General features: G+C 43.3%; 1 protein-coding gene across 1 annotated transcript in view; it reads left to right on the forward strand.

The window, feature by feature from the left end:
* LOC126457135 (uncharacterized) overlaps positions 1-11173 on the forward strand; it is a 136348-nt gene extending 125175 nt beyond the window's left edge. The window contains exon 4 of the mRNA XM_050093201.1: positions 8472-11173. Within this exon, the coding sequence (XP_049949158.1) occupies positions 8472-8800 (329 nt within the window). The 3' untranslated portion in view covers positions 8801-11173. The remainder of the gene's footprint in view (positions 1-8471) is intronic.
* The last annotated feature ends 2609 nt before the right edge of the window (positions 11174-13782 follow it).

A 13782-nucleotide genomic window follows, 5' to 3' on the forward strand; every position in this document is an offset into this window, starting at 1 on the left:
ACGGAGATGCCATATACTAGTGTGAAACAGGGTTATCAGCACTTGGCATAGTTTGAAGGGAGTCTTATTATGGGTGTCCATTCTTATTATGGGTGTCCATTTGTCTGACTGATCAAATCGTTCAGTATCCAGATTTGTGGAGCATTCGGATGTCCGATGTTAGACTGCATGGGAATGACAGGCATGCCCGTCGTCAAGGTGCTGGACGACTCACACATGGCCGTGTTGTGTACCAAACACGTCGTAACCATTTCACGTCTGCGCCTGCCGTCTGAGAACAAGAATGAATCTCATGGGTGGGGACGAAGGCTGTCCCCACATGCGGAGCAGTTGATAATGCATTAAAGTCTTCCCGCCTTCCCCTTCAGTTTATGGATGAGGTCTGACAATTTTTAAAATTTCACCACTCTTGTAGCACTGGAATCAGTATTGGCGAGGTTGGTGGGCAGATCTCCATCGAGACTTAGAACTGCCCTAACATCGGTATATAGGACACACGTTGCCACAATATGCGGAACTGAAACTGGCACACCACAAACCTCACAGAGTGGTGGATCCTCCGGCCGGAGGAGGATGCCACGTGTCAAAGGACTATGTCCGGTAAGCAGAGACTGTTAAGCAGAACCTCCTTCCAGCGGTGAGGCTGAAGTGAAGTCCATCTTGCCTGTGTCGTCGATTTGAGGGACCGCAAATTTTTTCTGTCACCTGCAACCATTCAGTCTCCCACTGACGCATGATGCGTCTGTCGGAAAATGAGATGATGGCATGCAACGGGATGGAACAAACGCCATGCCGACAAGCTTTCTTGGCTGCTTTGTCGGCCATGTCATTTCCTTGTATCGCGATATGGCCAGGTACCCAGCAAAAGATCACCTCCTTGCCACGGGGTTGGAGCCGCTGTTAGGAGTCACGGATGAGTACATTTGGTGAAGTGCTTGTAGGGCACTAAGCGAGTCGGAACAGGCAAGAAACCTTATGTGGTGATGTCTGTGGATCATATGTCACCCTGCATCATTGCTCAGAGACTAGCAGCCGCCTGACTGGGCAACTACAGCACCATGCCTAGGTTCCCGCTGACACCACAATACTAACGGCATTGGTGCCGTGACCGGGAAGAATGGACTGCCGATTCACGGCGTCGCATTGTATTCAGCGCTGAACCGTGGCACTGCACTACCCTGGATGACCATCGCCGGCGAGTATGGCGTGACCTGGAGGAGGAGTCCTGTTACTATTAGCATCAACGTGTCGGGAGTCTTCGCGAATGTCAATGTTTAGTTCAGGTTTTATTCGAAAACTGTTGACTTGTAAAGTGAAACAGAGGGATGTTGTAGTAAAAATAGGAAAATACAGATTTATGCGATTTCCTCATAAAAATAAGGCAAAATTAAAAAAAACTGCAAAGCAAAATTTTTTCAAACATTGTTTCAATACTTCTTCGAACTTCTGCAAAACATCTATCTACTCTTATTCATAAACAACTTTCTCACATATCAATAATAACAGGAAATTCTTGCCTTCGATCATGATGAAGAACATTCTATTGAGCGCAAAGTAGCAACAGTAGTTTGAAACATCCGCTTAGAAAAATTAATGAATTACTGTGCTGATAAACCTCTTACCTGACGGCTCAACACAAAAGTTTTGTCTCAAGTACAGATAGTGTTGAGGATCAGTGGACAAAGTTCAAAACCATCGCACAATATGCGTTAGATGAGTATGTGCCAAGTAAGATCGTAAGAGATGGAAAAGAGCCACCGTGGTACAACAACCGAGTTAGAAAACTGCTGCGGAAGCAAAGGGAACTTCACAGCAAACATAAACATAGCCAGAGCCTTGCAGACAAGCAAAAATTACGCGAAGCGAAATGTAGTTGGCTGGCTCTGAGCACTATGGGACTTAACATCTGAGGTCATGAGTCCCCTAGAACTTAGAACTACTTAAACCTAACTAACCTAAGGACATCACACACATCCATGCCCGAGGCAGGATTCGAACCTGCGACCGTAGCGGTCGCGCGGTTCCAGACTGAAGCGCCTTTAACCGCGTGGCCACACTGGCCGGCCGAAATGTAGTGTGAGGAGGGCTATGCGAGAGGCGTTCTATGAATTCGAAAGTAAGGTTCTATGTACTGACTTGGCAGAAAATCCTAAGAAATTTTGGTCGTATATAAAAGCGGTAGGTGGATCAAAACGAAATGTCCAGGCACTCTGTGACCAAAATGGTACTGAAACAGAGGATGACAGACTAAAGGCCGAAATACTAAATGTCTTTTTCCAAAGCTGTTTCGCAGAGGAAGACTGCACTGTAGTTCCTTCTCTAGATTGTCGCACAGATGACAAAATGGTAGATATCGAAATAGACGACAGAGGGATAGAGAAACAATTAAAATCGCTCAAAAGAGGAAAGGCCGCTGGACCTGATGGGATACCAGTTAGATTTTACACAGAGTACGCGAAGGAACTTGCCCCCCTTCTTGCAGAGGTGTACCGTAGGTCTCTAGAAGAGCGTAGCGTTCCAAAGGATTGGAAAAGGGCACAGGTCATCCCCGTTTTCAAGAAGGGACGTCGAACAGATGTGCAGAACTATAGACATATATCTCTAACGTCGATCAGTTGTAGAATTTTGGAACGCGTATTATGTTCGCGTATAATGACTTTTCTGGGGACTAGAAATCTACTCTGTAGGAATCAGCATGGGTTTCGAAAAAGACGGTCATGTGAAACCCAGCTCGCGCTATTCGTTCACGAGACTCAGACGGCCATAGACACGGGTTCACAGGTAGATGCCGTGTTTCTTGACTTCCGCAAGGCGTTCGATACAGTTCCCCACAGTCTTTTAATGAACAAAGGAAGAGCATATGGACTATCAGACCAATTGTGTGATTGGATTGAGGAGTTCCAAGATAACAGAACGCAGCATGTCATCCTCAATGGAGAGAAGTCTTCGAAGTAAGAGTGATTTCAGGTGTGCCGCAGGGGAGTGTCATAGGACCGTTGCTATTAACAATATACATTAATGACCTTGTGGATGACATCGGAAGTTCACTGAGGATTCTTGCAGATGATGCTGTGGTGTATCGAGATGTTGTAACAATGGAAAATTGTACTGAAATGCAGGAGGATCTGCAGCGAATTGACGCATGGTGCAGGGAATGGCAATTGAAGCTCAATGTAGACAAGTCTAATGTGCTGCGAATACATAGAAAGATAGATCCCTTATCATTTCGCTACAAAATAGCAGGTCACAAACTGGAAGCAGTTAATTCCATAAATTATCTGGGATTACGCATTAGGAGTGATTTAAAATGGAATGATCATATGAAGTTGATCGTCGGTAAAGCAGATGCCAGACTGAGACTCATTGGAAGAATCCTAAGGAAATGCAATCCGAAAACAAAGGAAGCAGGTTACAGTACGCTTGTTCGCCCACTGCTTGAATACTGCTCAGCAGTGTGGGATCCGTACCAGATAGGGTTTACAGAAGAGATAGAGAAGATCCAACGGAGAGCAGCGCGCGAAAGCGTTACGGAGATGATAGATAAACTCCAGTGGAAGACTCTGCAGGAGAGACGCTCAGTAGCTCGGTACGGGCTTTTGTTAAAGTTTCGAGAACATACCTTCACCGAAGAGTCAAGCAGTATATTGCTCCCTCCTACGTATATCTCGCGAAGAGACCATGAGGATAAAATCAGAGAGATTAGAGCCCACACAGAAGCATACCGACAATCCTTTTTTCCACGAACAATACGAGACTGGAATAGATGGGAGAACCGATAGAGGTACTCAGGGTAACCTCCGCCACACACCGTCAGGTGGCTTGCGGAGTATGGATGTAGATGTAGATGTAGACGTTATTTGGTGTTCAAACAGCTAAGCAGAACTGAACGTACTCAGACATTTCAATCTTTACTTATTCTGATCAACACTAAACGGACACAGAATATTTTTAGCGCAACGCAATCTGACTTTCAATAATCCCTACAAAAGAATGGCCCTGACTAACAATAACCTATACCTTTCATGAATCACTCACCGCACAAAAATCTTCGTTACTCGAACTACTACAATACAGCGAGCGCCACTAATGCCAGCTAAATAAAAGATTCAAACTACTGAAGGCACTAACTACTGATAGGCATAGTTAGCAAATGAAAGATTTTGATAGAGAACAAACAATGTATTTACCTTAATAGTGTTCAAAAGTCATTTTATATATATATATATATATATATATATATATATATATATATATATATATATATATATATATGATGTGTTGGCAGAAGAGCCAACATCGTGTAGCTAGAGGAGGCTGAAATGCACGCGTTTAAGCTCACGCAACCTGGCGTGAGGTCTGGAACAGGACAATGTAATTAATATAGCCAATAAGGTACGTTGCTGCTGGAATACTTAACTTTAATCCATAATTGGTGTACATCGCTCTTGACGGTACATGTTTTACAATCTCAATATTAACTGGTAATGGCGCCTTGCTAGGTCGTAGCAAATGACGTAGCTGAAGGCTATGCTAACTATCGTCTCGGCAAATGAGAGCGTAATTGTCAGTGAACCATTCCTAGCAACGTCGGCTGTGCAATTGGGGCGAGTGCTAGGACGTCTCACTAGACCTGCCGTGTGGTGGCGCTCGGTCTGCAATCACTGACAGTGGCGACATTACGGGTCCGACATATACTACCGGACCGCGGCCGATTTAAAGGCTACCACCTAGCAAGTGTGGTGTCTGGCGGTGACACCACAATATATATATATATATATATATATATATATATTTGTAAGACTGGATGTCATGAACTGATATATATATATATATATATATATATATATATATATATATATATATATATCAGTTCATGACATCCAGTCTTACAAATTTACTCTCTCTGATGGACACACGTCCAGATTGTCCGCTCTCAAAATTCTGCCATCTCTCTCCCCACATCCACCACTGCTGGCGGCTCACCTCCAACTGTGCAACGCTACACGCTGTTAACAGCCAACTGCCCAACACAACAATAGCAAAAATTCCGACAATGCAAACCAGCCACAGACTGCACACAGCACAGTCAGTGATTTTCATACGGAGCGCTACGTGGCATTACCAACATAAAAACCTAAACAACCTACTTACAAGTTATATAGATTTTTTTACGTTTGTGCATGTAGACTCTGGTTGCATCAAAATTAATTCCTTTTGTTACATTAAAGCGCTGAAGTTACGTAATCAACTAATTTTTATTACTTTTTAAAGCAGTTTATATTCTGCAAGGAAATAAAATGCATAATAGACAAACGTTGAAAGATGGCTGTTGTAATTACGTACCAAGTAAATAAATAGATAAGTAAAAGCCGTCGGCTAGAAGTTCCTCTCTCACACATTCATTTATGATTCTTCCCTTCCGATGCTTCAATACTGCAGGTAATCCTACCATTCACTACGTCATTTACGTACTGTACTAAAACTACTGCACTGTAGTTTTGATAGAGCGCAACACTACTTATAACATACTAACACAATGATATATTACCATAAGAAACGAAATTTTAATTTACTAGGACAGCAACATAACATGGTTCGATTGTTGTTCTTATCTTGTAGAGGGAACAAGTAAGGTCCGATCAGTGGCGAAATGGAAATCACTTTGAAAGTAAAAAAAATTTTGATTTGCAACAGTTAGCTACACCTCCCAGGTACTTCCGTAAGTAGTACCGCTCCGATTTAGACGTTTGTCGTAGCGTTGTACCAACTTTCCAATATCCTCGTCATACTTAGCAGCCGCTTGTGCTTTCCACCAATCTACGCTGCTCTACAGCTCGTTGCTGTGCCAAAATGTTGTCTTCACAGCCAGCGGTTCGTGTGAGCAAAGATGAAACTCAGGGGGAGCCAATTACGGGCTTTATGGTGGGTAATCAAACACTTCTCATCAAAAACGCTGCACGAGCATCTTCGTTGTCCCTGCGGAGTGCTGCCCCGAGCGCTTTTACATGGCGGAAGACACTGTTGTTCTAAGCATCTTTACGTGCTCACTGTGTGCTCAGAACTGAAAAGAGCGACGTGATGCGATCGACGGGCTTACTAGAGACAATGCCCAATACATCTGTTCGAAGCTTCATCGAATTGTCACTAAGGTTTCCATTTCGCACGCAATCGGTCCTTACTTTTCTAACAACCCTCGTACATGTGCCATCAGATAAAAATGCAGCAGGTCAAAATTCGATGTCAGCATATAAATAAAGATATTAATATTAGAATTTATTTGGGCACGCCCAGTGTTACTTTCGTTTTTGTGGAACATACGTCCTCCAATACAGAGTTATGCGTTCTATTAATCAAATATTTCTCGAGCCAGTCAAATGTACGCGGAGATACCTTGTGGTACCTTGGCTTTAGTTGACAGTTTCTTAGCATTTACCAAAGAAATATGACCAGAGAGCCGTATGTTTTCAGAAGTTGTTATTTTATTTACACTGCCAGTTTCAGCATATCGTTAATGCCATCTTCAGGCTCCCATGCACTTCACGTATTGAGAATCGGTTACATCGATGTATGCATAAACGGAGCCATCAATATCTGGATTCCATGAGTTTTTGTGAAGTTTGTACTTCAAAGACTTGACAACATTTCAAATCTTCAAAGTATACACTCCACAAAAACTCAGAGAATCCATGTATTTATGGCCCCGGTTATGCATGCATAGGTCAATCGGATTCTGTGTACATGAAGTGCTTAAGGGCCTGAAGATGGCATCAATGAGATGCCGTAATTGGTCGTTTAAATAAACTGACGAGCCAAAGAAACTGGTGCACCTGCCTAATACGGTATAGGGCCTCCGTGAGCACACAGGTGCAGCAACACGACGTGGCATGGACCCGGGTAATGTCTGAAGTAGTGGTGGAGGGAATTGATCCATGAATCCTGCAAGGCTGTCCATAAATCCGTAAGAGTACGAGGGGTGAAGATCTCTTCCGAACAGTACGTTGCAAAGCACCCCAGAAATGTTCAATAATGTTCATTTCTGGAGAGTTTTGTGGCCAGTGGAAGTGTTTAAAGTCAGAAGAGTGTTCCTGGAGCCACTCTGTAGTAATTCTGAACGTGTGAGGTGTCGCATTGTCCTGCTGGAATTTCCCAAGTCCGTCGGAATGCACAATGGACATGAATGCCTGCAGGTGATCAGACAGGATGCTTACGTACGCGTCACATGTCAGAGTCGTATCTTGACGAATCAGGGGTCCCATATCATTCCAACTGCATATGCCCCACACCATTATAGGGCCTCCACCAGCTTGAACAGTCCGCTGCTGACATGCAGGGTCCATGGATTCGTGAGGTTGTCTCCATACGCGAACATATCTATCTGCTCGATACAATTCGAAACGAGACTCGTCCGACCAGGCAACATGTTTCCAGCCATTAACAGTACAATGTCGATTCGACGGGCCCAGGCGAGGCGTAAAGCTTTGTGTCGTGCAGACGTCACGGCTACGCGAGTGGGCGTTCGGCTTCGAAAACTCATATCGATGGTGTTTCGTCGAATGGTTCGCACGCTGACCCTAGTTGATGACCCAACACTGAAATCTGCAGCAATTTGCGTGAGGGTTGCACTTCTGTCACGCTGAACGATTCTCTTCAGTCTTCGTTTGTCCCGTCCTTGCAGAATCTTTTCCCGGCTGCAGCGACGTCGAAGATTTTATGTTTTGCCGGATTACCGATATTCACGTGTCACTAGTGAAATGGTCGTACGGGAAAATCCCCACTTCATCGCTACCTCGGAGATGCCGTGTCCCGTCGCTCGTGTGCTACTATAACATCACGTCCAAACTCACTTAAATCTTGATAACCTGCCATTGTAGCAGCAGTAACCGATCTGATAACTGAGCCAGACACTTGTTGTCTTATATACTCGTTGGCGACAGTAGCGACGTATTATGCCTGTTTATATAATACATCTCTCTATTTGAATGCGCATACCTATACCAGTTTCTTTGGCGCTTCAATGTAAAACAGCAACTTCTGAAAACATACGGCTATTTGGTGATTTTTCTTTGATAATGCCTGACTGGCCGCATGCCCGTATCAACGATGGATCAACAGAGTTTCTTAGCCTCGTCAGTACTTTGTGGAAGACAGTAATCTTGATCGAAACTTCCTGGCAGATTAAAACTGTTTGTCGGACCGGACTCGAAATTGAGATGTTTGCCTTTCGCGGGCAAGTACTCTACCGACTGAGCTATGCAAGCACAACTCGCGACCGATCCAGACAGCTTTCCCTCCGCCAATTTGTCACACAACTTCCTGGGTAGCTCAATCGCTAGAGCAGTTGACAGCGATAGGCAAAGGCTCCAGGTTCGAGTCCTAGACCGGCACATTGTTTTAACCTGTAAGAAGCTTCAAATCCGCTCCAGAGTGGAAATTCGGTCTAGTAATAATGCCTGATGGTTTCCATTCGGCAGGGTCGATGACGCGGCGGGAGAACTACCAGCACTTCGACGGTGTGGTGCTGGTGCTGAAGGCCGTGGAGGACCACATGGTGCTGACGTTCTGCGACCGCAACCCGGAGCGCTCGCCCTACACGCTGGTGCTGTCGCGGGCGCAGCGCATGCCCGGCGACGACATCGACAGCATCAACAACATGATACGCTTCCGCGAGCTGTACATGGGTCTGGTGAAGAGCACCTGCCCGGGCGCCGCCGCCGCCGTCACCCACTCGCCCGCGCTGATAGCCGTCGGGGCGCTCGCCGCCGTCGTTCGCCTGTTGCTCGGCCGTGGGGGTCCGTCCTAGGACGCCGACCAACTCTGACGGCGCGGGTCTGCTAGCGGCGACGTCTCAATGGCCGCCACCGCAGATGCTACCCGAACGTGTGGCATTACGTGTACTTCAGGAACTGCTCTGAGCGGCGAAGCGGAAACGAACGAGTGCTGTTAATTTCACCGAAATGTGAAACTGTCGAGCTCCTGGTCCTTAAGAAAAACACGTCATCCTTCCAGGAACGTCAAAACGTTTATTCCATCGAGTACCTGGAGACAACGTATGATGACGTAGTTTTGTGCCTTCTGTAAATAGCTCGTTTCCAAAGACGCTACATTTCGAATATTTTTCCAATGTTCAGGTAATAACCCTTGACTAGGTAGAGTGTGTGCCTGACAACGATGGCAGCACTGTACCGTCTCCTACACGTATATATTCTTATTTTTTTACGTTACGGTAACCAATGCATTTCACAGTGCTCTTTTATTTACTTTTTCGATCAGTCAGCGGTCGTCTTCACACTGTTAACAAACTAAAATAGAAGACAAAGCATCTAGAACCTACAAAATACACCAAACAGCTGTCTACGTAAAGATCAAAAAGACGAAAATGATACCTAAAACACTGCTGCATCCCTCTTGTACTGTTTTTCATCATAGTCTAGGCCAATGGCCTTTCCGTCTTCTAAGTGTACACCCATCTTTTTCTAGGTTTCCCTACGGATCTTGTACCTAATGGCCTGAAATTTAAGGCTTGTTTTGGTACTCTTGAATCTGGCACTCTTTGCAGATGTTCTAGCCAGCTTTGTCGATTAGACTTGCTCTTCTCATTTCTAGCACATGTACCAAGCTATCTGCTTTTACGTTTCTTAGTCTAGCTTATCTTGCACAGCCCTTAATTCCTCTTAGAAATTTCATTTCTGCAGCTTGGATTCTACTGTTCCGTCTTGCATTTCGTAGGTTAATGGGAGCAACTATTTCGCTCCTGTAAAATAAAGAAATGAAAGTGCAATCCTTAACATCCCGTATTATTATCCTCTACACGAAATTCCTGCTGAGCGATGAACCCGAAGGACTTCCAGATATACAATCGGATTCGATTTCGCTGTACCACCAAATATTTTTCCACGGGTAACGATACAGATATCACGTTGCCCCTTTAGGAAGAATAATAGGCTACTCGTAAAATAAATATCTTCTTCGATTTATAAAGCCACCCTTAAGTGTAAACAAAGCAATTTGCTACCCACATATCTATCGATTGCGACGCCCAGTGTAGCTCTAGGGTAGAGAATGAAGCAGCAGTTGTGCAGCTGGTCGGCATAGAACAGTCACCTAAGCTTTTTTTCCTTTTTACTTACTTTTCCGATTCTGGATAAGATACTGCATAGAATACTAAAAACAGACGTCAGACGTCCTGGACATATTGTACCTCATGTGATTTCGGACAGCAGTGCTGTTCTTTTAGGTGCACACTTCGCTTCGCTGGTCATATCCCCCCTGCAGCAATTTCACGCAAAGCACTGACATACCATATATTACTGTGTACCAGTAGGTAACCAAGTCACCCATTCCGAGAACAAAACAAACAATTCGCAACAGTACTCTGTAAACATGTTCAGGCGTTTCCGTCTCAGTAGTTAATGTTGACACTGGTACTGATTGTACCAGCGATTTTTTTTTAAATTCCCAGATGAAATAGATGCCATATCATTAAATGAACGTAACTGAACTAATCCCTCCTTTAGTTATCGGCTTTCATATGACTTAAATTTCCTGTATGATTGTCATATAATCTCAGAGACAATGTCGAGCATTGAAATAACTTAGGAACAGTGGAAGAGTGACGTTCAGTATTATACTTATCTGGAAATAGTACTGCCGACGTGAAAAGTTTACATTCTTATCGTACATCTATACATATACGTAGATTGTTTTATGTGTGACTTAAGTGAATGGTTATTGCGCTCGTACGTCGACGGAAGGGCATGACTATGAAGGCCTACTTAAAAACAGGGGAATACTAAATTTGAACCGTTCGATATTTGCAACGAGCTCATCGGTCCAGGCGATTGATATCTCTTCCGCAACGAAGTTCCCAATGACAAAGACACTATTCGTCAGCTTGGGCGCCTCGTATGTTTCACACGATTTAGGTCTATATTTTACCATTCGCAACCTCTTTCTAGGAATATAGCACTTGCATAACAAAGACAATTGCCTCATTCGCTACCGATGGATGCTGAAGCTTAAGAGCGAAATAACTGGACGAGGGCAGCCGGATTAAGGTGCCTTAACGAATTTCGAGGTCGTGCGCATTATTTTGTACATCCCGCGTCTTAGAACTCTACAAATGAAGGAGCTTACCAATGTCTATAGCGTATTTTTGTGTATGGCGAAAAATAGACACGAGTACATCAATTAAAAAAATGTTTTAAATATGTAAATATGTAACATTCTCCTTGTCATTTAGCTCATTTGTATATTTCTGTGTGAATCATGTCATAAAATTCGCTATTTCTTAAAGTTAATACATATCAGAACTTCTGGTCTACTATTTATTACTGAGAACTAACTTAAGTTTTAGGTCTAGAGAGTCAAATATTAGGGTCATATATTGCAAAAACTAACTCGCATTTTCGCTCACTGTTCTTCTAGCTGTCTATACGAAATATATACACTTTCTATTTGCGGTGTTAATTTTTTTTCCGGCAGTCAGTAATATTCGCTGTTATTTGTGTCTGTACTTACGTGTGGTTTGTTGTAGGGTCGTACATGGAGCTTGCTTCTTGTATAGTCTGTAAGTTTCGATTCTGCTTAGGTTAGGACACGATATCGATAGTCTTTGTTTTTCGTGTTATTTATTTACAAAACAGTTTCGTAATAGTCCGTCGTGGTTGCAGGAGACCGCGCGGATGTCAAAGGACAAACACCAAGTACGTTACAAGTCCCCTGACTCGCTATATCGCACAGACGTAGTTTCATTGGTGCTCACAAAGGGCACAGTCATATAGAACAAGGACAACAATCGTCTTCTGCGAAGGCGAGAAGGGTTGTTTCTGTTAGGTTCTCTCTTTTTTTCTGTCTCCTGTCTATCTATGTAGCTGTCCCACCCCCCTCCCACTACAACTCAGCGTCAGGTGCCAGTGAGGACACACACTGTAAGCCTTTCCCTCCACACACACACACGCACACACACAGAGAGAGAGAGAGAGAGAGAGAGAGAGAGAGAGAGAGAGAGGAGATAGAGACGTAAAGTTCTCCCCTCCCGAAAATCCTGCGCCAACTAACTCTCCAAGCGCTTCCTCCTGTAACCTACTTACTGACCCCTACATCAACGTAGCTCCCTTGATCAGGCATTTCCTCTTCTCATTTACCCAACCGATCATGTTACAGCGTTCCAGATGCCGCTTGAAGCACTTTACGTATTTGAATCCTTAATCTTTTGAGAGCCAAACTTTACAAGAAAAAAAAGAAAAACCTGCACCCTCCTAAGGGCATAGCGTTTTTGCCAATGTTAGCTGCAATACAACTCAACAAATTGAAACATAGCAAGTGTTCCATGCTTAGAGCTACATATTGCGTTCTTACTCATAGACAGAATCTTGTTCGAATTTCAGACCTGCGCTTTAAAGCAGCAGTATTTTTGTGACTCATCAACATTTTAATGACTCTTCACTTCGCATATCGTATGGTTCAGTTGCTGCTTGTGTTCTGCTCATCTTGCCAGAGAAAATTTCCTTCGTGAGTGTTATAAAAACTCTCTGGAATAAAGAGCATATGTAAATTGGATCTAGTGCAACAGCGTACATCGTCTTTCTTGCGTGAAATGGGGAAGGGATGGAAGTATCGACACTTAAAAGGTGTAGTTAACTTGTAGATGGTATGACATTCAATAAAGTTACCGCTATCTGCGTTAAACATCTAACGAACTAAGTTTGACAAGCGATACGAGAACACGATTTTATACTTCCACCTAGCGAGATATACACGTGCGCATATCGAGTACAGTATGAAGCATATTAATGAAGAAGCATTAAAGTGGAAGTCTGTGGCAGTAACAAACATAACTGTCATGTCACAAATTGAAAACCATTTTTGTTACTTCTTAAAGTGTTGCATCATTACTAAAGAATCTTACCTCACGGTAACATATCTTACATATCTTCCTGGTTTTATTAATCCTAACACCCTTCAGTACCCTAAACTGGATCCTACCTTCATTCAGCGTGGTGTGAAATTGCTTCCAGTTGCTGTAGTTCTCTCACTGATCTCTATGTCAGTCTCGTATTGTAACCTACTAGCTATCTTTTTACACTAATTTTGTTTCCTTATTCTTCACATTTTTGTATCAATAGTTGTTACATGTTACCAAGGATAAGTCTTCTTTGCACTTCAGAGTACATGTCGAAAAACAAGGGCTTTGCATACGTCCTTATAGTTTTTGTTTTCGAGGGTCTACAAATCTGACGAGTCCTACTGCAATACCAGATTTTTAGAGTTCTTACAGATAATATTCGATTTATTACACATGCACTGATTCCTTTTTTCTGCCTCTGAGATTTCTCCGTGGGAACGCTTCCCTTGATTATAGCTTACCGCAGGATGTTTTTGGCGGAAACTTTCGAGTCATAATGTAAGAAGTGTAACTTTATGATCCTCCACCGACTCCAATAGCACTGCAGTAGATTTTCCACTTTTAAAGAAAAACACAACGATGAAATTACTCAGATTTCATCTTTGTACAGTTCATGCGTGGACGATAAAAATCATTCTCCATATCGGCGTCAACGAGACTCCTAAATTTCATATGCAAATAGAAAAAAATGTTTCCTTAGCTGTATCACAATTTTCCAGAAAGTTAAGTTTTTACGTGAAGAGCAAGGAGTTCTTATTTTTATTGTATAGCTTATTCGTCTCTTAACTTACATGTTCCAGGGTGAAAAGGCTAAAAATTTACAGACAGCAAAATTAACACTCAAAAAGTACTTGATGAGGACATCATGCTGGTTACAA

This window comes from Schistocerca serialis, chromosome 2, assembly GCF_023864345.2.
Source record: "Schistocerca serialis cubense isolate TAMUIC-IGC-003099 chromosome 2, iqSchSeri2.2, whole genome shotgun sequence".
Taxonomy (NCBI): Eukaryota; Metazoa; Arthropoda; class Insecta; order Orthoptera; family Acrididae; genus Schistocerca; species Schistocerca serialis.